We start from the raw sequence: 26301 nt of genomic DNA, 5'->3' as shown, positions 1-26301 counted from the left end.
ATCCAAATGGGAATGGTAAAAAATATGAAAATAAAATCTATTATTACTGAAATTAAATGTTTTGAATTTAAACAAGACAATAAATAAAAATCATAATTTAATAAAGTATGAGAATCAACAGAGGAAATAAAAGAAATAAATAAAAAAATGATCCAGAATCCGGATCCGATGGTGGTAGCTGCAGATCGGCCAAACAGCTTGCAGAAACCCCTCCTGACAAGAATCAGGCATCTGTCCTTTCTACAACCCTCAAACCCCTCAAGACACCTTAGTCTTGAACTGAATGAATTCAGATCTGCAAAACAGATAAATGAACAAGAATTAAATCTAAAAGATTGCAAAAATAAAAATAACAGAAAAGAAAATAAAGAAAAGAAAAGAATGGTTGATCAGATCCAGTGGTGGTAGTTGTAGAATGGTTGAACAGCTTGCAGGAACCCCTCCTGACTAGAATTGGGCGTCCTCCCCTTCTACAACCCTTGAACTCCTTAAGAAACCTTAGTCATGTTAACTAGGTGAATTGACCAACCCCTTCTCTAGGGCCCCTAGGGTCCTTTTTATAGAGAATGGTGAATATAACTAGAATTATAAAGAAAGAGGGGGGCAGCAGCTGGGTTTTAGCAAAAATATGGGTGCCGTAGGGTTTCTAATGGATGGCTAAGATGGTTTTGGAGTGATCCTATGGCTGAAAATAAAAGGAGAATGCACCAAATATTATGTAGGGTTGAGATTTGGGTGCCCAAAAATGGAGGGTATAGATTAGAACATCTAGGGTTGAAGGGTTAAGATTAAAAGAATAGGTGGTGCCCAATATTGAATGGCTAGGATATACGATGGAGGGAATGGCTGAGATTTAATGGTGGGGAGCTGAATGATGAGGATTAGAAGTTATGTGGCTCTTAGGGTTAGAATGCTAAAAGAGAGTGCCCTAGAATGAATGGTGGAGATTATAAGGGATGGAATGTGAGGATTTAGCACTTAGGTGTGGCTAGGGTTTGTTAAGAGTGAAAAGAATGGGTTAAAAGGCACTCTAGGGTTTTGCTAAGGCATGGGGAGCATGCTAATACAGTAGGAGGGGCATCAAACTAAGTTTAGTAGCTAAGAGGCACCCTCCTACTTTCAGTTTTTCACAAAAACACCCCTCTCTCAACTGGACTTCACACCAACTTCCCAAAATTTGCATTTCATCCATGAAAACTTTATAGTTTTGCACAGAATTTGCACAGGGACGCTCAAAGGTCACAACATTGAAATTAACTAAAAAAATGACACTATTTGGCTATTCTAGGGTCGAATATACCCCTGAATTAATGCCCTTAAGGCATCAAAATGCAAAGTTATCAAACCCCCAACTTAACCATTGCTAGTCCCTTAGCAATGTAGCGTTAAAATCATACTAAGTATATAGATTTTTCCCATCTCAAGATCATCCCTAATAGAATTAATCAAGCATCCTGATTCCAACATTCTCAAACTCTATATAGATTGGTATTGGGCTTTAGGGGTAAAGCTGTCTTATGTTGAAAATCTTATTTACCCTTCCATTTGCTAACTGTCTTTTGATAAAATGATATTGATTTTAAATCAGACAAGTATTATTCTTATTATTTTTGACAACGGATTTCTACCCTTTAACTGATTTTTATTGTTACCTTTCACCGTTTGACACGAATCTCGACACTTGCCTTAGGTGAAGAGACATTGTTACTAAGTGTTAGGTAAGTGTCTTTGGCATTCCCTTTTTTCTATTTGATGCGAATCTTGACACTTGACTTAGGTGAAGAGACCTAGTTACTAAGTCAAGGGTATCCATTGACCTTTTATCCCCTTTTTTATTTTTGCAACGCTATTCAGGGTAGTCCACTGTCTCTTAACAATTTGAAGAAATTTGTCTAATTTCCCAATCTTTCTCTTTCTACCTTGATTGGGGCAAACTTGGGAGTGTTTTTCAATTTCTAAACAGTTTCGACAATATTCAAACAAGACCAATTTTTGACTCCTATCACTTGCTACCAATTTCTATTGAATTTAATATTCTTTTATTAGTTTCCTTAACTTTTTCTGTTTGGGAATCATTTTTAATGGAAAATTTTAAAAATTTTAGTGAAATTTTAATTCTACATATTTAAGGGCTTAGCTTTTCATTTTTTTTTCAATTTTTCTCTATTTGTCCTCACCCCCCAACTTAAATGCCATTGTCCCTAATGGCATGACTAGAATGATGCAAAGAAGATTTGGGCCAAAGGGAACAACGAGTAGGGTTTTCTTGAGGGGTTCAAGGTATGCCACCTGGTTTTGAATCAAGAAAAGAAAAGCAAATCCTAAAAGAAAAAACACTAAAAACTACGTTGGGTTGCCTCCCAACCAACGCTAAGTTTAACGTCTTCAACCGAAGACATTCAAGTACTTTGTCCATCTACACTCTTTGACTCACTTTCTTCTTCCGACAGATAGGCCTCAAACTGGGCTAACCAAGGGGTAAACAGTTCATTTAAAATGTTATCCACTATATCTACCTTGAACTCATCTTCCCCTAGGTTTGGATACTTAGAGGTACTACAAATGTTTAATCGGACTTTTTGCTCCCCTAATGAAGTGTTCATTTCTCCCGATTTACAATTGATGGTCGTTGCTAGGAACAGACATCTTAAGATTATCGAGATATGGTTCAGCTCCTCGATTGGGGTCATGTCTGGGATAAAATCCAATGGGAAGTGACAATCCTCTACTCTGACCTTAATAACATTTTGAAGAGTGTTGACTGACCGATCAGTGAACTGTAGAATTACTGGGGTTGATTTTAACTCGCTAATCCTAAACCTATCATAAATTGATGGAAGCGGAGTTATACTGGCCCTAAGATCCACTAGTGCCCGATCAAAGGTGATTCTAGTGATGCCACAACTTATGAGAGGAGCACTGAGGTCTTTCACATTCTGGGGGAGTTGATTTAGAAGAGATGCACTAACATCTGCCAATAGCATCATTTTTTGTAGGGCCGATTGTGGCTCCATCATTTGAGTACACAGCTCTTTCAAAAACTTGGCATAGGTCGGGACATGTTGGATCGCGTCGAGGAGAGGGAAGTTAATATGGACTTCCTTGCTCTCCTTGTTGTGGGTCTCTTTCTTCTTTTACACTGGCCTGACTATGAGTGTAGTTGGAAAGGTGACTACAGGTAGGTTCACTATGGGCTCTTCTTCTAATGTTTCCTTTCATTCTTCTTCTCCTCCCAACTAAGGGTCTTCTTGCTCCTTTTCACTAACTCTCTTTTTCTCACATGGGTTCTCTAAAATCCTCCCACTCCTTAAGGTTGTAATAGCTTTGTTGTGGAAGAAAACCCGATGGTTGATTACTAGGACTCACAACCGGTTGACTTGGTAATTGCCCTACTCCTCTCCTCTTCTTGGCTTCAGCTAGTTGTCCTATTCAGCTTTCTAATCTATCGATGGACAACTGTTAATTTATGATCAACTATTGAAGCTTCATGAATTGGTCATCGATGGTATGGGTTTGAGGAGGTTGTGGGTAAGCCTGATACGGTTGAACCGATTGGTTCCTAGGGTACACCTGCTGGAATGAACTCTATGCTTATGTCCTCTAAAAATTTTGGGCCATTGAGTTAGATGAATGGTATTTCTGTTGGGACTGTGTATAAGTTTGACATGGTTGAGCTATTTGAGTCCTAGGGTAATCATTGTACTTCCAATGAGTTTGGGCTTCAGACCATTGAGAGTGCATATCTAACAAGGAGTTTTCTTGGACATGCCCTATAACTGAAGTTTGGTTGATTTTCCCACCCAGGGTTATATGGACTAGAGAATGGGTTAGCACTGGGTTGGAAAAATCCATGGGACACATGTACTTGGTTGACATGATGGGCAGGGCTTGCATAGATGGAACATGATGCATAGGATGACAAGGTTGGGTATGGGCCACTTTGTTGATGATGTGCAAGGACTTCGTCAAGTCTTTGGACTATACCATTAATCTTGTCAAATTGTCAAGACACATGGTTCCAATCAATTTGTGGCTCAGGTTGGAAGTAACTTCTCATTCCACAAACTCCGGCCATTGAATTCATTTTATTTTAACCCCTTTTTCTTCTTTTTTTTAAATTTAAATTTTGAATTTTGAATTTTAATTTCAAATTTAGATCTTGAAATTTAAACTCAATTTTGATTTTTTAAATTCAAAATTTAAATTCAAATTCAGATTTTAAAATTTAAATTCCTAAAGTCAAAATTCGAATTTTAATTTTTAAATTTTTTTATTTTCTTTATTTTATTTTTTTAAAGGCAAATAAACCAACCACACGACCTAGGGTTTCCTAAACTAGTGGTTCAACCAATGTGAATCCTTTTAGGTTCACTAGGAATTACTCCACTTCCTTTGATTAGCCAGGTAAGAGGTGGGGATGTGGGAGGCTCCCCATGCTCTTACAAGAACCTAATTAAGTAACCACAAAACCCGCCTAGGCTTAGCCATTTAACCTCTTTCCTTAGACACCAACCACCGGTTATGGAAAATAATTATAAGCTTTCCTAAAATTCAGCATACCTTTGAACCAAGTGTGAGGCTTCCCTAAAGGATCTTGCTATCCAAATTTTAAATTAGGGTTAGGGTGAACTGCACGTAAATGGTGGTGATTTTTGGGCCCTTAAATGGATTAACGGAAAAGCAAAATAAACACAACAAATGCAACTAATTACAATGCATGAACAAGTATTTCTAATATGCAATTCAACAATATAACATAAAAGAATAAAATAAACTAAGCAAGGGAAGCAATTAAAATAAAAAGAAACCTAGCACATTCATAACTAACAAAATAATTTCAGCAATTAAATAATCCTATATGATGCATGCTCTAAAACATATCAAATCCTAGATGTTCGAATGCAAATGCAAAACTTTTAAAATATTAATTAATTTTTTTATATTTTTTATATTTTATATTTTATTTTTTAATTTTTTAATTCAAATTCAAATTCAAATTCGAATTAAAATTTATATTTAAATTTACATTTGAAATTTAAACTCAAATTCACAAATTTAAACAAATTCCTAATTAACAATTAATTATTCAATTAAAGCAACTAAAAGAAAAGAAATTAAATAAAGCAACAAATAATAATTTCAAATAGAAAGTAAAACAACAATTAATTGTGCTAAACAAAAATAAAAACTACCACAAACTAATTGCTAATCTAAAAATTAAACTAAAAGTAAAATGATCAAACAGAAAATTATGCAAGAAATAGATAAAATGTTGAACAAGAAATTATAATAAAGAAAGAAGAATAGATCTAGAAACAAAATGGAAGCAAAATAATACAAAAAAATCGGATCTAGAAAAAAAAATAATTCAAAAAATTCAAAAATAACTATTCTATAAGAAAAAAGAGTTTGAAAATAAAAATAAGAAAATAAAAAATAAAATGGAATGACTACACCTGAAACGCAATCCGATTTCTCTTCTCTTCTCTTTCGTCTCGTAGTCCCACAACGCTTCGGTACCCCACCTTTCGTTATTCCATCCTGTAGAATCAAAGAGAAGCAAGAATTAAACTAAGATAACGGATAAAGTAATAAAACAAAAAATAAAAAATAATGAAACATATCCGAAAAAAGTAAATAAAATTTTTTCTCCATGCTTCCCCGGCAATGGCACCGAAAACTTGGTGTGCCTGGCAATGGTGTCAAAAACTTGGTGTGTCTGGAAGCGCGTCATTAAACACTCTAGAACACCAATTTAAACATTTATAATTTTTACCGTTTCTCAAACAACTACTAACGTACTAAATGGGTGAGAACATGTCGTATCCATAGGGAAGCAAGTAAAAAATTAATATATACTTAGATCCGGACAAGAGAATACAATCGGAAATGGTAGAAAATACAAAAATAAAATCTATTATTGTTGAAATTAAATGTTTCTAATTTATACAAGACAATAAATAAAAATCAGAATTTAACAAATTATGGGAATCAATAGAGGAAATAAATAAATAAATGATCAAGAATCTAGATCTGGTGGCGGTAGTTGCAGATCGGCCCAACAGCTTACAGAAACCCCTATTGACAAGAACCAGGCGTCCGTCCTTTCTACAACCCTTGAACCCCTCGAGACATCCTAGCCTTGAACCGAATGAATTAAGATCTGCAAAACAGAGAAACGAACAAGAATTAAATCTAAAAGATTGCAATAATATAAATAATAGAAAATAAAATAAAGAAAAGAAAAGAATGGTTGATCAGATCTAGTGGTGATAGTTGTAGAATGGTTGAACAGCTTGTAGGAACCCCTCTTAACAAGAACTGGGCGTCCTCCCCTTCTATAACCCTTGAACTCCTCAAGAAATCTTAGCCTTGTTAATTGGGTGAATTGACTGACCCCTTCTCCAAGGCCCTTGGGGTCCTTTCTATAGAAAAGGGTGGATATAACTGGAATTAGAGAGAAAGAGGGGACGGCAACTGGGTTTTAGCAAAAATATGGGTGCCCTAGGGTTTCTAATGGATGGCTAAGATGGTTTTTGGGGTGATCCTATGGCTGAAAATAAAAGGAAAAGGCACCTAATATTATGTAGGATTGAGATTTGGGTGCCCAGAAATGGTGGGTGTAGATTAGAACATCTAGGGTTGAAGGGTTAAGATTAAAAGAATAGGTGGTGCCCTACATTGAATGGTTATGATATAAGATAAAGGGAATGGCTGAGATTTAATGGTGGGGAGCTTAATGATGAGGATTAGAATTTAGGTGGCTCCTAGGGTTAGAATGCTAAAAAGAGAGTGCCTTAGAATGGATGGAAAGTGAGGATTTAGCAGCTAGGGGTGGCTAGGGTTTGTTAAGAGTGAAAAGAATTGGTTAAAAGGCGCCATAGGGTTTGTTAAGGCGTGGGGAGCATGCTAATACAGTAGAAGGGGCGTCAAACTAGGTTTAGCAGATAGGAGGAACCCTCTTGCTTTCTGTTTTTCACAAAAACACCCCCTCTCTCAGCTAGACTTCACAAAATTTGCACAAGGACCATCAGAGGTTACAACATTGAAATTAACTGGGAAAATTATACAATTTGACTATTCTAATGTAAAAAATACCCCTGAATTGATGCCCTCAAGGCACCAAAATGCAGATTTATCACCTCCTTGGGTAAAAGACGCCTGAACACTCTCATCTTCCATTCCTTGCAACACACATCAGCTCTAGCACTCAGATATCATCTCAACCTTCACAGCTAGGCTAGCCAAGTTGACATCTAGTCAGAATCTGAATCTCAATACAGGATGGAGCATCCAGATTGTGCGACATCACTTACCATGTTCCTTACCTAAACCTTTCTTCCACCCTGAAAATTCTTACCATGCTTTGTGAGTCTATGATGGGCTCTCTGTGTAACTCTCAATGACAAGCCTTCCAACCAAAATGTAATGATTCATGGAAAACTTATTCTCCTTTGAAGGAACCTATTTTGTGGCCTCAGCCTTAAGCTAGATAGGTAAAAGTTAATGCAGACAACAACTATGTAGAAAAGGATATGGCCATATGGGTGCTTTTGGTTTTGTATTTATAAATGAAAGATGTTCTTAACTAGAGTGTTGAAACAGGACAATGCCCATGCAGCAAAACGTTAGCAAATGGACTGGAACTATTTATGTCTTCTCTCTCGTGGTGCATTCCTTAGTGACTCCTAGTGGGGAAGATAACATGTGCCATCTTCCAACTTATCTTTTTCATAGTAAGTAACAACCATTACAAATTGGTTTCTTTTTCACTTAAGATATTGACAAAACAACAATTGTTTAGTTGAATACAAGGCAACTCATGACAAAATTCAGTTAATTCATTTCTTTGGCTGAGTAGCTTTTGCTTAATTGAACTCATGACTCAGTTCAGTTATACATATGTATAATATGTATATAATTAATTGAATTTAATTGAACTCAGTTCTGAAATATTATATATAATATGTATATTTTCGATATATAAATATATAAATATAAAGCTAAAATATATATTTCGGAAATATATATATTTAAATCAAAACAACTAAACCAATCAAGTCGGATTGATTGAAAAATACTAGTAAACTAACCCAATCCAACCCATGAACAGTCCTAGTGTTCAAGAAAAAAAAGGATAAGAAAAAGGAGATGGAATCGACTGTTAGTGGTAATTGGCCAATTGGGATGTAGAAGAAAAATGAGAAGGGAGAAGGGAGAGAACTGTTTGATGTTTGATTGTAGAAATGTTAAAAATTAATAGAAGAAGAAGGCATTGTGGATTTACAATTTCAACAGGAATAAGAGAGGAAGAAGTTCGACCAGAAGAGGAGGGAATCGGAAGAAGATAAGAATGGGTAACAGAGGAATCAGCTAACGGATAGGTTAAAAGAATGCTTTTAACATATAAAAAATAGTTACCGATTACTTAAATAAAGTCGGTATCTAGTGCATACGTGGCAGTAGCGGAGGCTTTAGAAATGATATCGAAAATCGTTTTCGATATCATAGTTGGACCCTTTTTTGAAAAACACCCAACCAAACTGAGGGTTTCTTCAGCAAAAAATTTCAGACGTGATATAATCATGGTATAATTCAGTACAAAGCCCATTCACACACAGCTTTAAGAAAATTGATGTATTATTTTGTTTTTTAAAGCCTTATTTTTTTATATTTGGTGTTACAAAATCGATTCCACATTAATGTTGGACTGAATCAGCTAATATACCAAGAGCCACCCTTGGTGCAAGTAAATTGATCTTTAGCTTAGCTTCCAAGCTTTCTCCACCAAAAGTCCCAATAAATACAATTTAGTTCCTTAAAAATGTGTTTTGATGGCTGTAGATCCCAATTCCTTTGTTAATGCCCAATGCTAATGCCGATATTCTTTTCCGGCGTCAAGGGGAAAGCTTAGAAGACAGATCCCAACACCGAATCCCCTGTTGGGCCGTATTGTTAAAGGCCACACGTGTGTTGATCTGGCTTCTTCAACCGAACCTCGGTAAATAAATCACGGCCGCTCGAATCTTAAATTTCAAAGCATAAGAAAATAAATGTACAAAAAGAAAAAAACAAAATGTTAATGGGTTAATAAATTTTATAAAATAGATTCACCCAAAAGTCTGAAATTTCGAAATACTATAATTATTCCCATACGAACTTCCTTGATTCCCCATCGATTGGTTTTAGACTGTTGGCGATCAAGATCATCCGGGAATCAGCAAAAGCAAAAAATCTGGGTTTATCAACTGAAGGACTCAAAAAAATATAAATAATTAAAGAACAGGGCTCAGAAAGAACGTAGCAAAAGGAGGATTGGGGATCAATCGATCATCACCACTCCATGTCTTTCATCATCGTCCTGAATTTACCACCAGAATAACAGAAGAGAACTTATATGGAGCAATCAGAGAGGAAACAACGAGAGACGGATAGAGAGAGCGAGTTAGTGACAACCGTTCGATTTCCCGCTAACCGTTCATCTAAAGAGAGCTGAAAAGACATTCACGCCCTATTTCTTCTATGAATTGGCCAGGATGTCCTTAAGACTTTCTAGTTTCTCCATGAGGTGGTGCTTTGGTTAATGCCGTTGCTGTACACCAAAGTCTTTTTGCACCTTGCAGGTGGCCGGCCGATAACTCTCAATCAAGGAACAGTTTCACTCATAAGATCCTCCATTTTAAAATGTAGGATGTAGACATGTTGTGCAGATTATTAATGGCGTGGAATCTCATTATTGGTTTCACCCAAATCATTCAGCTAAACCTAGCCCACTGAAGGTGCCACTTCAGCATTTCTCTCATTCACTTTTTTGCTGATATGTTGCCTTTTGGTGCCTAGTGGCACCTAAGTGTCAATAAACGAGTTAATTATTAATTTTATCTATTTTACAAACAAATTAAATAGAAACATTTAGTGAATAAACGCGCATGATTCAAAATACATACCTAGTAGAATTAATGTAAGTAAATTCAATGAACACAATAAATATTTTAATAATTGCATCAAAAATTGTTTTCAATCTTTTTCAAGGGTATGCTGGAGATATTTTAAGATATAGGCATCAAAATATTTTCTAAGTGCTTACTCAACATGTTCATCATGTTTGCCTACCTGATCTAGACTAGCATTTAATGTGATTTGGACTAGTCCAATCCACATCTGTCTGTCCAAAATTTAGAACAGTTGTGGACTATGGTGTGGTGTAGATTAGTTCCTATCATAGGGTGTGGTGTGGATTAGTCCATACCTACCAATTTTTCATCCACACTACATAACACCCCATTCATTTGTACTAATTTAAATTGCATGGGAGTGCAAATAAGTTGATTATAAATGTTGGCTTAATTTTTGCTTAGAATTGACATTGTTTTATTTGTTTGTGAAAACTAAATTAGGAAGTAAAGTAGTGTTGTCTGGCCTTATATGCAAGAAAATAGAGAAAGAAGGGTTTTTTGCTTGGGAATGAGGTAGGAAATCAGGTAAGGTAATGTGATCTCCATGTGAGATAGAATTGAGGTAGGTAGGGGGAAGGGGGTGTAAAATCTTCATCAGTTTTGAGATTCAACATTTACACCGCTAGTAATATAAATCCTAGTTACAAGTAAATGGATCCAAAACTGAACTAGGTTCAAAATTTCTATCTGATTCAGATATGCACCACAACCAAACACAGCCTTAAAGAGTAATGCATGGCAAGATATCATCCAAACTCTATCCATATCCAATTTACAGAATTCCTTAATTTTATGTTTTTATATGTTTATTTATTTATTTATTAGAAGGGGTGCATGCATGGACTGGTTTTGAATGATGCCCATGTTGTAAAAGGGGATGATTAGATTCAGTTTCCTAATAAGAAGGAAACTGAACTTAGTTATGAGTGATCAACTGATGATGGTGGCACAGTTGGTAGGTTCCCTAGCTGTTTGTAGCAGAGTCCTGGGATCAATTAAGAAATCATAAAATTTTGAGGGGATTGAAAGCAAAGGGAAGAGGAGAGGCTAGACGTACCCAAATAAGCCTTTCTCAAGGAAGAAACTGTATACAACTACCATATTAGCAAAAAAAAAAAAACATTTATTGCAAACAATCCCTTAGTCATTCAAGGAAAAGGAAATATATATAAATCTCATAATATAGTTGAAACCCAAGCTTCTTCGGTTATTGAGTGAATGAGGCTCTCCTTGAATTGAAGTGCTAAGGACCGCAACCAGCAGCCTTGTATATCCTCTCAAAAGCATTCTCTATGCACAAATTGAACTTTTGACCATCTATGAAGCCTTTTTCTACTCCAACTGCTACCCTTAGCTTTCCCATGTAACTCATTACTGTTATGGTAAGACTCTGCAAAGCCATCAAACTTCTACTTGTCAAAATAATTTGAGAGAGAGACAGAGAGAGAGAGGGAGGGAGGGAGAAGGGGAGGGGAGGGGGACATAGTCATCCAATTGAAGTTTGGAGAATTACCTGAGGTACTCCTACCACCATGAAGTACATGCCACAAGATGGATGATCTGCCAAAGCCATCTTCTCAGTCGGCCCAATCAAATTTGAGACTGTCATGCTTGAATTCTTCAGTGTATTATGGATATATCGAGCAGTTAGCTGTAATACCAAAATCAAAGAATTTAAGACGTAACTAGTAAGAAATGATTTAAGTGTCCATAATTTAACAATAGATACAACATCAAACAAACGAAATAGAGAAACTCAATTGATATAATCGACCCGCCCATATAGTTAGGATAAGGCTTGGATGATATTGATGAATCTGAGGTGCATTAAATAATTGTGGAAGAACAAATACTTGCCTCAGGGCCTCTAAATTTCCTCATCATCTCTAGTAGTTTGCCAGTGAGATAAACAGCCAATGAACTTCTCTTTCTCTTGATTGTCTTCTTTGCTTTGAAGACAAAGTCGAGGGGATTTGCAGTATCGGCATCAATGGACTCAGGAACTGATACATGTAAGAAGCCGAATTGGTTCCCCCAAGGGGACTTCGCACCAGGTTTGGTCATCTCCTGTATTGACTGATAATTGTTGATTATCCTGGTGTTGAGCAACACCAACGCTGTGGATTGTAACTTACTAGAACCTGGGCTTGAAGCATGCATGTATAGCCTAGTGCCATAGAATACTATCCCACTAATCACATCATTTATTGTCTGTTAAAAACATGGAAAGAGAATCAGACGTTCAGAAGAACCAAGTCTCCCTTTTTTCTCTTCTACTGATGATGATATGCAATTAGATTCAATCAACCCAAAGATTTACACTTATTAGTTATGCAAATTTTGCATCCAAAAATAAATGGGATTAATTTTAACTTATAATTTCGATTCAACTAATTAATTTACTATTTGGGTTTAGTTTTTTATTTGATTTGAGATTAATATTTAGTGATTAACACTATCCCACAAACTTAAAAAATGAAAACAAAATTCATTGTTAGAGTATCATATTTAAGTGGAACTGAAGCATAGAAAATGCTGGAAATAGAATTCTAAAAATTAGAAAAAAAAAAGAAAACGTGATCACGGGACCCACCCAAACTTGGCCAGATATGAATTTATTTCAAAATAAATTTCAACCTTTTTTTTCTGAAAGAAAGGCCAACCAGTAACCACTTCAGAGATGGAAGGGTCTTTCTCATTAGTCTTCTTTTAGGTTAGGCTCGCATTTAATACCACATGACAGCTTAAATGCCACCGTATGGTCCATTCGTGATTCAACTTGGATAATGGGCTATGGTTGTTTGCACCTTGGGTACGAGTGTGGGTTTGGTCTTTTACCCATTTATTCTATTCTACTACAGCGCTACTGCTATTACGACTATAATCATCCACTTCCCTATTGGCAATACTTTATCGTTATTTTTAGGCGAGAATACCAAGCTCGCGAGCCTGAGTGTTTTGGGCATAAGCTCGAGCTCGTGGGCTTAAATTCATGTCTAAGCCCGACTTAAAATGTATCATGTCAAATCAATCCATCAGTTATCTATATGGCCATAATACATTTATTTATATATAATATTTTTAAATTTTTTATATATACAATTTTTATTTATTTTTATATAAAGTTCAGCTCATTGTTGAATTCAGGCCTGGTACTTTTTCCTAAACTGTGTAATATTCAATTTGATTCAGCTTGAATCCACCTCTATCAATCTTTGTGCCATTTATAGCTTCATAACTAACACTAGTAGCCCAGTGGTTCATCTTGTATGGTCAAGAAAGGCCCCTCTTGAACTGAAGGGTCATCCAATGAATCACAAGTGAACGTGGCAGTATTCTATACTCGTGAGATTAACATGTGCAATCAGTTATGATTTAGCATGTTAATGTTCCATATACAACGAACTCTGACCGACATAATATTCATTAATCACGATTTTATGGGTCATCAATTCAACCATCCGGTCCTTGCCAAGTCTTACAAGTTACAACACTGCCAACTGGCAACGACATTTTATATAGTTAGTGTTACTAAGAACTGGCAGAACTGATGAGGGTTTGCAGTCTGGCTCAACCCACAATATATTAATAAATTTTATATATAATTATAATATATTATATAAAATTTATATTATAAATTATTAAATGTAATGCTTTAATGGCATGGACCCAACGCCAAGCCTGCATCCTAGCATTGAACAATAAACCGTGCACCTCTGGTCGGTCATAGAAACCATGAAAAAGAAAAGGGCCACCTCTGGTCAGTCATGGAAGCCATCCTCATTTAAATCTTAAATGAGGATGGGTTGGGTATGGGATGTTTATCATCTAGGTTTTGGACGAAGCAGGTATGAAATCTATATATAATTCTAGACTATTAAAATACTCTTGGCTTAAATTTTAGGTTCTAAAATACCCTGGGGTATATGAGTGTGTGGCACCGGTGAGTTTTATGACTGTTCCGTTTCTATTGATGTATCATGTATGCCACATCAGCAAATAAATAGAATTAGCAAGAAAATTGCATTTGGTAAGAGTGTTTCCCAAAATACGTGTTTATAATGATTAGTTTTGGAATTTTGGGGAAATAAAGGGTTTCTTGAAATGTCGAATATTCCTTGAATCGCCTTAGTGATATGGCACATTAAAATTTGAAAAAACTGATTATTTTCTGATAGCACAATTATCATTATAAATATATTATAATATCAAATCAAATCACTTTAAATACCTAGTCAGCCTGCATCCCATTTTTTGTATCTAAAAATAAAAAGCACAAGTGAAACTAATCACTTGTAAAGCACTCCCATGCCAAACACCTACAAGGTGACGACTTAGGGTGTTCCTGTTTCCTCTAAATTCCCTAAAGGCTAAAGCCTTCTTTAATCGTCATTTGAGCTCTCAACTTGCCACAAAGTCCTCCAATTTTCACTATCAACCATTGTCGATGGGACTCCTTTGTTGGCGCCAGTGTTGGTAGCCTCTCTTATCATGGTAATTGCACTCCATTGCCAGTCCTCAATATGAAGTCCCCTAGTTAGAGCTGGGGAAAGGTTGGGAATTCCTAATCCTTACCCTTCCACCGTCAATCAAATCACTTTGGTTATGGAACGGCGATGGAGAGGGGGTGCCCCATGGCTTTTCTACATCATTGCTATTCCTAGACGGTAGAAATTTTGTAACGATTTAACTAAAAGGTGGAATATGAAGTGCAAGTCAGAATTTAGATCTCCTACTCACAAACTCTTCCCACAACCCTAATCACAACACACTATGTATGCCTAGGATCACGCATCCGTCATCCGGTGATAGTATCTTGCGGTGAGTATGGATGTGGGTAAGAGATCGAGAGTGGTACAAGGCTCACTAATTTTCCTTGTGACAATTTGGATATTTTCATGCAAGTTTGCATTTGCGCCTCACAGAACTTATCCCACGGGCACCCCACAATATGCATCGGGAATATCTCCTTCCCATAAGTGTTATTATAAGGTTCAAAATTTCGTTACAATACGTATTATATTAAAGCCTACCCGACGTCCCTACATGAGTGTTTCAGGTCAGCGAGTGATTCAAGGGTAGATCGGCTTTAAATCGGCCCCTTTAAACCAGATTCAAACAAAAATATGCGGCTGGGATGGGCTGTGGGGGCGCAGATGCGAATCGAATCATTTTCATGCAAGCAACCTGAAATTTCATCAAAATAAAAAATTTATTAGACCTCAAGCTATGATATCCCACTTACCCCTCCAATATTGGTTTTGATTTGACTGATGCGATCAAGGGACAATGTGACAGTAGATATAGTGACAGGCCGGAACTCCACCCCAATCTCCCCCGACCTGATCGTCGTACGATCATCTTCCAGCAAACTGCTCTTTAGAAGGCTCCAACTGAAATCTGAGATAGTATTGAAGAAAATGGAGAAGAGTCTGGGTACTTTCTTTAAAATGCTCTGGCTACCCTTTTTGAATCGGGATGAAGGAAAAGTTAAGGGAAGAGAAGGATTATCAGCCCTTTTCAGGCAAGAAAACAATGCACCCATGAGTGAGAAACCATCGCCCAGTGCATGGTGAAGCTTGAACACAAGAGTCCCGGCTGCATTTCTTGTTGGGTACTTCATCAAGTGGACCTCCCACAGCGGCCGGGTCTGTGGAAGTCGTTCCATGGCTATCTTCTCCAAGTAGTCTTGTAAGTATCCGTCGTAAGTCTCCGGCGACAACCCATCAGGGAAAGCAGGGATACGCACATGGTCTTCAGGTTTAACTTCAACCCTCTTCCATTGCTTTACTCCATTATCGTCTCTAACCTGGACACAGAACAGTCTAATGTTTGAATTGTGGAGTTACAGATGAGAAATGGGTTTTGAGAGAGAGAGAGAGAGAGAGAGAGAGAAAGTACCATGATGGAGGAGAAGCGTGGGTTTATGGGGAGGAACATGTTCTTAATCAGAGTAATGGTTGGTGAATCATCGATTGGAATCTCGCTTTCCAAAGCAGCAAGAATGCAGACAGAGAGAACTGAACTGTTGAAAAACTGCCCAGTTGGGGTTACCGGCTCATATTCTTCTGATACTCCTTCAACAGATATTTGCTTCAACTCCATTGATGATGTATTTGCTTGCTAGGCTTTGTTGTTAATTTGATGTTCTTTTTACCTCCTTGGTTACCTGCTAGAAAATATTTAACATACCGACTTCTATTATTCTATATAATAAATATGAGGTAGGTAACAGTTAAATTAATATGCCCAACTGTTCCATCATCAGCAAAGATAGCCATCATTGATAACAACTCACCAGAACTAGTGGCTCTGAAAGCAAATGTTAAACCTCACCTAACAGCATAAACTTCGTGGTTGAATGGTACAAGACCTTATTTAACCAAGTGGTTAAGTATTTCATCTTTACGATGAAGGGACATGTCAGAAAATAATAACCTTTTTAGGGACCTTAACTAAGCTTTTAGTTTAAATGGCTATTTGAAAGAAAAAAAAAGAAAGCATCAGACTAAATTTCATGATAAAGAGGAAATTGGAAAGAAAATAGTTTATTAATAGCTCCACCAATTAAATTAAATACAGAGAGGTAGAATTTTAGAGAGGAGTAAAAACCATTAACATTTATATCAAATGTGAAATCATTTTTGGAAGAAAAAAGTTACTAGCTCATTAGGTATGTAGGTATGAGCCACCAAGGGGAATCTGTAAAATTAAGAGTCCATACTCATGTTGTACTTGGAACATTTGAAAAGTCAGCTTATCAGACCTTTTATTCGGTGCATAAAAACAACTTGTACAGTTTTTGTAGCAGATGGCTTAGGGTTTTGTGAATTTTGGATTTCTTTTGGCAATTTTGACATGGGTCTGCCAGCTTGTCTTCTCCAGCAACGGTGGCCCTCTTCTCCCTTGGTTAATGTCGGTCTAAATGCATGATGGATGTTTTGGTCACCTAAAAATAAAAGCTATTTGTAATTGTTCAATTAAAGACTAAGTGGTATTATTGTCTCTTAATTTCATCATCCTATAAACGAAAACTGAGCAAAGTAATGTCACTTCATCTAATGGGGAGGTTATAGTAAATATTTAAATAACAGGAAAAGCTTTGCTAATTATCAGATTGTTGAGGGCAACTGCAAATATATTATTTCTACTTGTATTTGCACTAAACATATTTGTATTTGTACTTTTCCCAAATTGAGTTTAAGGTTCCATTTGGAAAGAGTATAAATACAAATATGTAGAGTGCAAAACCTTGTATTTTGTATTATTTTGTATGTATTTGTACTGTACATATTTGCATTTGTACTCTTTCCAAACTGAGCCTAAGGCTCCATTTGTTTGCCGTGCAAATTTGAATTAAATACAAGTTTTGCATTTATTTGTTTGTAACTATGATTTGCACTCCTACTTAATACAAATTTTGTATTTTGTCTCATTTGCACTCATTAGTAGTGCAAAATTTTGCATTCCAATATTTAATGTGAAATTTACACCACCTTCCTCCTAAGGGTGCTCATAAAAAATTGAAAAATTGAACTATATTGATGAAATCAAATCAAAAAAATCCAATTAACCAATATGAAAAACCGGAGGTTAACTAAACTAATAGGTATATATATTCAAGGTTCAAGGTTTCAATATGATATGCCTCATATCGAGCATATTGTATCATATCTTTGGGTACTTGATACACCTATTTACATGTGTTTTGAGGAACCCATTTTTTTAATAAATAGTATATATATAAATATACATAAAACTGAAGTTTGAAAAAAAAAGAAAATAAAATATGCATGATTTAAGATACCAATACACCTCTATCGATACACAAGGCTGTTTTGATACTCTAAATCATGTATATATTATATATATTTATAATATATATTACATACATTTTTAGTATATATTATAAATTCAAGAAAACCACAAAAGCCGAAGAACCAAACTAGTGAACAAGTTAGCCAATTGGTTTCAATTCAGTTTTCCAAAAACCAAAAATCGATTCAGTTTGGAAAAAAGGCCCATGGTTCAGTTAATTGTACTATGAGCACCCCTACTTCCTCCTACAAAAATTCTCTCACAAACATTGGGGATAACATTATCTTATTTCTTACTGTGCTCTCAAATGAATAACCCTCTCCTACCTTCATTCTCTTTCATATAAGGGGTTTTTAGTGGGTTCCTTTTAGTTTCTCCAAAACAGTTTTGGCATCTAAGAACAATATAGCCTTTTTAGCCCCTAACAAAAGAAGTCTTCTTAATCCTTCGATCATTGCCCAATATTCAACTTCGATTGAGATGCTTTCCACACAATGTTGTCTTTCTGAAATATATATATATATATATATAGGAGAAACAATTAACATGCCTGTAGTTGGCTACCTACTTTATGTGTGCTTGGGTGCCAAGATCCATCCACCATAGCAAACATCTTATCTTCTTTATAGAACCATCTGAATTGGTTCTTGTTGTGCTTGAGTGATTTTGTCCATTTGCTATGGGAGGCCAGAGAAAAATATTCATATGCTTTTCTATCCACATCCAATGGTTTTGGTTTTTTCTTTTTGACAAGTACTTAGTTCCTTTCATCCCATATACTTCTAAGGAGAGCCACCAACCTTCCTTTATAAAATTTTCTGGTCGGTCCTATGACCTGGTTTTGTGAGTTTCACCAATCTAGCAAATTTGGGTTGTTTGATTCTTGAAAGAGATCCAGACTTAAGCTCACTTGGGCTTGCATCCACACTATTCTTGTGTTATGTGCCTTAGGAGAACTCACCCCTAAAAGCTAGCTGCTAGAGGGAGGGAACCCAAGCACATATATACCCCACAACACCATCCCATACTATCGATGTGGGATACCTCACATTAGCATCCCATACTACCAACACGGGATAAATGGATTATAACATTCCACCACGCTCTATAGTCTCGGCACCCACGTAGGCTAGCTTTGCACTAGTCCACCTAGTCCTGGCCGAACACTACAATACCAACATCACCACCTGCGCCGCATGATTGCAACTGAGAGGCATAGTATAGGCTCTAATACCATTTGTTACATACCCATTGTAGAGATACATAAATCCCCCGAGCAAACCAGTGTGTCGCTCAAAGAGGGCTCAACAATCACTAGATCACTAAAGAAGAAGAAGAAATTAGATAAATTGTTGAATGCCTTATTTCATTAGCACGTATCAATTAGTCGAAACATAAATCATTGAAGATTATTACAATCATATCATCATATTTCCGATCATTGGATATCAACATCCTAATGGTCTCCAAGTGTGATCATTGATCCCCACTATTGAGGATAATCATACCGGCACATCATCAGATGCTGACATGTCATAAAATAGATCTCCATCTACTCTCTCCAACTATATGTTGTACTCAAACTGTACTTATTCATCTATAAATATACAAGGTTTGAATGGTTCCTCATTTCAACTGAACCATTCACAATTTATTTAGTCTTTTCTATTCTTTATTTATTGAGTACGCTAGGATCAATTTCAAATGTTTCCCACTATCTCCCCATCAAGTTGAATAGCAACAACTACCTCTTGTGGCATGCATAACTTATTCCCATCCTCCGTACTCACAAACTCATGGGTATAGTGGAAGGGAAAATCCCTACTCCTCTTGAAGAAATTGATGATCCTAAGGATCCATCGAGGAAGATTATCAACCCAGCATTCAACCACTAGTGTCAACTGGATCAACTAGTACTCAGTTGGACCATTTCATCTCTTATTATGGGTATACTCGACCAGGTCGTAGGTATGTCCTCATCCTCTGAAGTTTGGAGTGTATTGGAGGAGTCATTTGCTTCACACTCTTGCTCTAGAGTTTTGAAATTGAAAAGACAACTACAAAGTATGAAGAGAGGCACCCTTTCTATTTCTAAATACATGTAGAAGGCCAAAGGTATTGTTGACAACCTTTATGCTGTCTCTAAACCTGTTTCTCGACAAGATCTTGTTATGTATATTTTCAGCAGACTCGGATCTAAATATGAGTCCATTATTACTACTATTGCTAATAGACCTAATTTTGATGAACTAAGAATTGCTGGTGTTGTTGGCCAATTACTCAATCATGAGCCTTGGCTCAAGGAAAATCATTTTGTTAAATCTAATAATGGAGCTTCTACCAAGTTTGTTTCACACAATAAAAGTAGTTTACAACACTCCAAGCAATTACGCAATAATTCACAGCATAGAAGAGGTAGGGCAGCCGTGGGAACCAAAATGACGATACTGAACGAGGTCGCAAATGCGGTAATATTGCCTGCCAATTACGCAACATCCCTAGCCATGGTGTTTGGAAATACAGGTGTCGATTTGATGTCTCCTATCTTGGTCCTGATTGGCAACCTACTCCAGATCCGACTACTACTTTTCACACTAATTCTTCATCAAAATTTGATCTAACTTGGTATCCGGGTTCTAGATCAACACACCATATCACGTATGATCTAGACAATTTGTATATTCATTCAGATTATGGAGGGTCTGACCAGGTTAAAGTTGGTAATTACGTAGGTTTGGAAATTAAAAATATTGGTTCTTCTGTTATTTCTCATAATGACAATAAATTTTATCTTGATGATATTTATCATGTTCCCTCCATTACAAAGAATCTGCTTTCTATCAACAAATTTATCAAAGATAACAATGTTGTCTTTGAATTTCATCTTTCATATTTTCTCTTGAAGGACCATACGGGGAGAGTTCTATTCCACGGGCCCAGTAAAGGTGGACTCTATTAGTTTCCTACTTTAGCTTCCATTTCTTCGTCCTCCAGCAGTATTGCATTTGTTGGCAAAAGAGCATTAGTTCGAGTTTGGCATCATTGACTTGGGCATGCTTCAATTAAAGCAGTTCGGCAAGTGTTGTCTCAGTTTGGTCTTCCCTATGATGGTTGATGGTTCATTTAATTTTTTAGTTTGTCATGCTTGTCAGTTAGGAAAAGTCATCGTCTTCCCCTCTCTGGTTCGTCGTTGTCTTACAATCATCTTTTAGAACTAATTTATTCAGATGTATGGGGCCAGCCTTGGTTTAGTCCAATAGTGGTTTTAAATATTATATGTTATTTGTTGATGCCTTTTCTAAATTTTCTTGGACTTTTCCTATGCGATGAAAATCTGATGTACTTGATATTTTTCTCTAATTTAAATGACATGTTGAACTTTTATTTGACAAAAAAAAAATTAAATATGTCCAATCTGATTGGGGAGGGGAATACTACCGACTTTCATGGTATCTTGACTTGCAAGGGATCGAACACCATCTCGCCTGCCCATACACTCATGAACAGAATAGCACAATTAAAAGGAAGCATCACCATGTGATAGAGTCCACCCTTACCTTATTGGCCACTGCCTCTCTTCCCCAAAATTTATGGTCTGGTGTAGTTGAAACTGCGGTTTTCTTAATTAACCGTATCCCTTATCAGACTCTTCAAGGCAAGTCACCATATGAAATTTATTTCAGCACACACCAAATTATTCTCTGCTTTGCACCTTTGGTTGTGCATGTTATCCTTTTCTGCATACAATAGACATAAAATGGATTACAGATCCTTTCTCTGCATATATTTTGGGGTGCATCTCCTCTTCACAAGGGTTATCGCTACTATGATAAAGCTAGGTTGGCTCTATATTTTTCGTCATGTTATTTTTGATGAAGACATGTTCCTTGGTTTGCCACCACCAACATCAGCTCTAGAACCCAGTTCTCCTAGCGTCAATTTGCTTCTAGTATGTATACCTTGGCAACCAGATTCCGTCTCTATAGCTTCGTCCGCATCTTCAACGTCTTCTGGGACTGATGTAGCTAGATCGGATACCAACAATAATATTGTTGAAAGTACTGGACCTCATTCAGCTTTAGATGAACTTCCCCGCACCCGACCTTGGACTCGATTGATTCAGGATCTATTGGACTCCACACAACCTACACCTGCCCTAGTTCAACACACTCATACTATGGTTACCAGATCCATGCGCTCTAAAACTTCTCTAGCTACTTGGTACCCTCTTCCCCTTTGCTCTTTTGCTTTACTACTTTTACTGCTGCTACGGAATCTGAACCCAGTTCTTATTCCTAAGCCTCTAAACATCGTCATTGGTGTGAGGCGATGTCCAAAGGAGTTTCAGGCTCTTGTGCAGAACAAGACTTTTGATCTTGTTCCGTATCATTCTTCAATGAATGTGGTTGGTTATAAATGGATATATAAGATCAAACGAAAACCCGATGGATCTATGGATCACTATAAAGCTCATCTTGTTGCTTATGGTTTTATGCAAATCTTGGGTGTGGTTTTTTTCTGACACTTTTAGCCCGGTTGTTAAACTCGCCACCATTCGTACTATCCTCTCTCTTGCGGTTTTCCATCAGTGGGTTATTCAACAACTGGACTTTGATAATGCCTTTCTCAATGGTCTTGTTACTAAGAACATTTATATGCAACAACCTAAAGGTTTTGAGAATGTAGATCGACCCAATCATGTATGTAAGTTGTCCAAAGCCCTCTAAGGGCTTTGATAGGCTCCTCGAGCTTGGTTCTCACGCCTCAACTCTAAGCTTGTTGAATTGGGATTTCGTACCTCTAGCTGTGATCCCTCTCTTTTTATTTATCCCCATAGTGCTCACCATATCTACTTGTTATATGTGAATAATGTTATACTCACTGGCACTTTCTCAGATATTATAAAATCTGTTATTTCCAAACTAAGTGGAATGTTTCACCTCAAGGACCTTGCTGACCTCCATTATTTTTTGGGTATTGAAGCTCACAGGGATCACACTACACTTTATCTCTACCAGTGCCGGTATATTATTGATCTGCATCACCGTGTTGGTCTTGATGGTGCGAAACCCCTCTCTACTCCTATGGCCACTAGTGCTAAACTTTCTAGACTTCATGAGTCTCCTCTCTCTGACCCATCTCTCTACAAGAGTATTATGGGAGGATTGCAATACCTCACTCTCACTCGCCCTGACATCAGTCTTGTAGTCAACATGGCTTGTCAGTTTTTACACAATCCCATAGATGAACATTGAGTGGCAGTTAAGCGTATTCTTCGGTATCTGAAATATACCCTAGACCACACTTTATTCTTCTCCTCTCAATCCACCACCAGTCTCATGGCTTTCTTTGATCCTGATTGGGTTGGGGGAGCCTTGATGACCACTGGTCCACTAGCAGCTACTATGTTTATCTTCATTCTCATCTAGTTAGTTGGGGTGTTAAGAAGTAGTAGACTATTGCTAGATCAAGTACACAAGTAGAGTTCAGGTCCCTTGCAAATACTGCTACCAAAATAATTTGGCTGCAGTCTCTCTTCCAGGATCTTAGAATTCAACTCCCATCTACTCCATCACTTTACTATGATAATGTTGGAGCCTATTATCTTGCTACTCATCCCATCTTTCATGCTTGAACTCGTCATACAAAAGTTGAGTTTCATTTCCTATGAGATCACATTCTCAAGAAGTCTCTCTAGCTTCACCATGTTCAGTCCTTGCATAAGCTAGCTGACATCTTCACCAAGTCGTTGGCTTCCCCTCGATTTTCTTCTATTATGTACAAGCTGCATGTGCTCTCAATGCCCATTCGCTTGAGGGGCGTATTGAGGATAATCATATTGCCACATCATTAGATGCTAACATGTCATCAGATAGATCTCCATCTACAGATGTATCTCTATCTCGATTAAGATAGAACTCAACTAACTAGATAGATCCTATCACATAGAGTTCATACCTAAGATAAACTCTATCTGATAGAGTTCACTATTATCTGACTCTCCCCAACTATGTATTGTACTCAAATTGTTCTTCATCTATAAATATACAGGGTTCTAATGGTTCTTCATTTCGATTGAACCATTCATAATTTATTTAGTCTTTTATATTCTTTATTTATTTCTCAACTCCCATAACTACATTTGTCGTAATTGGTGCATGGGCCATGCCAGCTACCATGAGAATCAGAAATGTGATCGATGCAAGGGTGCCCTTTTTTCTGGGTGGTTTGGTTAATACATGTAACATCTCCACCTCATTGGGAGTAGCCTTGTCCTCAAGGCTAGCATTGAGAAACCTATAGTAGAGGACTTCCCAATGCTCCAAAATGGCTTTATAAGTTCTCACACTCTCTACTAGTATCAAGGTTTCAAAGTCAAGTCTATTCTTCCCCTCTAATTTCTTCAAGTTGTTTTCTACAAAATCTTGAATAGTTATCTCTCCCTATAGTATCTTCCGAATACCTCCAGCCTTGATGAAATTAGAAACATTGCCCTCATAGTCTGCAATTCTTCCTAGGGTCAACACAAACAACTTCAAAAGTTGGATATTTAGGGGTTGAAATATTTGAATTGAAAGATGAACAACACCCCTCAGTCCCATATGCGCCTCATAAAAATGTGAGTTTGTTGCAAAAATTCATCATAGTAGTAGAGCCAATCCCCAATGTATATCAACATCTTTAGACCTAAGCACCAAAACTGGATTCTTCAATTTGGTTCATGTTCTTCTCTGACCTTTTTGTTTTCATTTCTAGGATTTGTAGTGTTCCAGCTGTAATTCCCTTCATGTGTTGATTTTGAGGGTTTTGGGCTGTGCATGGAAGAGATATGACAATTGACACTAAAAATAGGAGAGAATAGTGTCGCACCTTCTTTGTTGGTGTTAGAAGTGGTGACTATTCGACCCTAAGAAGAAGGTTGAAATCATAGAATATGGTAGTGTAAGTAGGAAGTGGTAAGAAAGGGGAGTGACATGGAGAGAAAAGCAAATGTGATGTGGTAAAGTTGATGGAGTTTGGACAGATGGGTGTTTTGTCTTCAAGAAGGGAAATTGTGATTAGGAGTTGGGCAGTAGTGATAGCCATGGATGGGATGAAGGATGGATAAGGGTTTAGAGGTTGTTTGACCTCAATAGGGAGTACGGTGGCCTTCACACTACCCTTCTAAACCACAACCATTGTTTCCCAAACAAAGGCTTCTGGTCTTGGCACAACCTGCAACTCTTCCTTAGGAGTGGAGGTTCACCGGTTGTGTTCCGACATCATGCCTCTATTGTCCTTAGGAATCACCATTGTTGCCTTGCCAATAGAGTTTAGAGAGTTCGAAGCTAGGTTCGATGTTATGTGCCTTAGGAGAACTCACCCCTAAAAGCTAGTTGTTAGAGGGAGGGAACCTAAACACATATACACCCCACAATGACATCCCATACTACTAATGTGGGACTAATGAATTGTAATATTCCACCACGCTTCGCAATCCTAGCGCTCACGCAGGTTGGTTTTGTGCTAGTCCCCCTAGTCCCGGCAGAACATTGCAATACCGATGTCATCACCTGCGCCACACGATTGCAATTGGGAGGCATAGTGTAGGCTCTGATACCATCTGTTATGTGGTTTAGGAGAACTCACCCCTAAAAGCTAGCTGTTAGAGGGAAGAAACCCATACACATATACACCCCACAATGGCATCCCATACTACCGATGTGGGACTAATGAATCATAACATTTGAAGTCTCAACACATTTTGGTAACTCCCTGGGGACGGTCTTGGCTATTGTTGCTTCACCCTTTAGAGGTGAAATCTGGTTGAGCTTGTCTTCAATCTTTGCCAGACAAGGCCAAATCCACTCTTGGTTCTTCTTAATACAACTAAGGTGAACTTCAAGCTCTGCCCTTCTTGAATCCCTGGGATCCATTGGCTTTGATACCATTTGTTATGTGCCTTAGGAGCATTCACCCCTAAAAGCTAGTTGTTAGAGGGAGGGAACCCAAGCACATATATACCCCACAACAACATCCCATACTACTGATGTGGGATACCTTACATTAGCATCCCATACTACCAATATGGCACAAATGGATCGTAACATCTTCAGAGAAACTACATTCAAAGAAGAGGTGCTCTTGTGATTCTAGGGCTGAGTTATAGAAAGTACAACTTGTATCACCTTCTTTCCTTCACACCCAGCATGCTAATTTTGCTTTTACTATCCCTAAGTAGTATTTCCATATTAAGATTTGACATCTATAGGGGACTTTCAGTTCCCAAATTTTTTTTTCCAAATTACATGTGAGTTTGAAGGTTCACAAGCTGGTCTACTGAACTGTCTATAAGCTCACGGTGAAAATATTCTTCGAGGTATGCTTCTAGAGGAGCCTATCATCCCTTTCCAAGGCACGCACCAAAGGGGATATTAACAGTATCCCTCACAGAGGGTTTCTCAAAGAGACATTCTAGTTTTTCCATTTCCCAGCTGCCATCTTCCTTAATCAAGTTTCTAACTTTTAGACTTGGAGCCACTCCTAC

At 37.3% G+C, this 26301-nt stretch overlaps 1 protein-coding gene across 1 annotated transcript; it reads right to left on the bottom strand.

Moving 5' to 3' along the window:
* Nucleotides 1–11010: 11010 nt before the first annotated feature.
* Nucleotides 11011–16166, bottom strand: LOC148877741 (wax ester synthase/diacylglycerol acyltransferase 4-like). Its single transcript, XM_088943282.1, has 5 exons — nucleotides 15858–16166; nucleotides 15202–15765; nucleotides 11814–12167; nucleotides 11470–11607; nucleotides 11011–11346 (listed from the first exon to the last, which is right to left on the bottom strand). Exons 1-5 carry the CDS (start codon nucleotides 16059–16061, stop codon nucleotides 11200–11202), a joined length of 1407 nt encoding a protein of 468 aa, XP_088799408.1. The 5' UTR covers nucleotides 16062–16166; the 3' UTR covers nucleotides 11011–11199.
* Nucleotides 16167–26301: the final 10135 nt, after the last annotated feature.

This window comes from Nelumbo lutea, chromosome 1 (assembly GCF_056320005.1).
Source record: "Nelumbo lutea isolate HS-2025 chromosome 1, American lotus-T2T, whole genome shotgun sequence".
Classification (NCBI taxonomy): domain Eukaryota; kingdom Viridiplantae; phylum Streptophyta; class Magnoliopsida; order Proteales; family Nelumbonaceae; genus Nelumbo; species Nelumbo lutea.
This window is presented reverse-complemented; position numbering and strand designations above follow the sequence as displayed.

Bases quoted from the DNA above. Each gene is read 5' to 3' on its own strand.
- LOC148877741 (XM_088943282.1), bottom strand. From the start codon at position 16,061: ATGGAGTTGAAGCAAATATCTGTTGAAGGAGTATCAGAAGAATATGAG. The intron at 12,168-15,201 runs GTAAGTGGGATA...TGTTTTTAACAG, and splicing joins TCAAAACCAATATTGGAGGG to ACAATAAATGATGTGATTAG. The intron at 11,347-11,469 runs GTAATTCTCCAA...ATGGCTTTGCAG, and splicing joins TGGTGGTAGGAGTACCTCAG to AGTCTTACCATAACAGTAAT.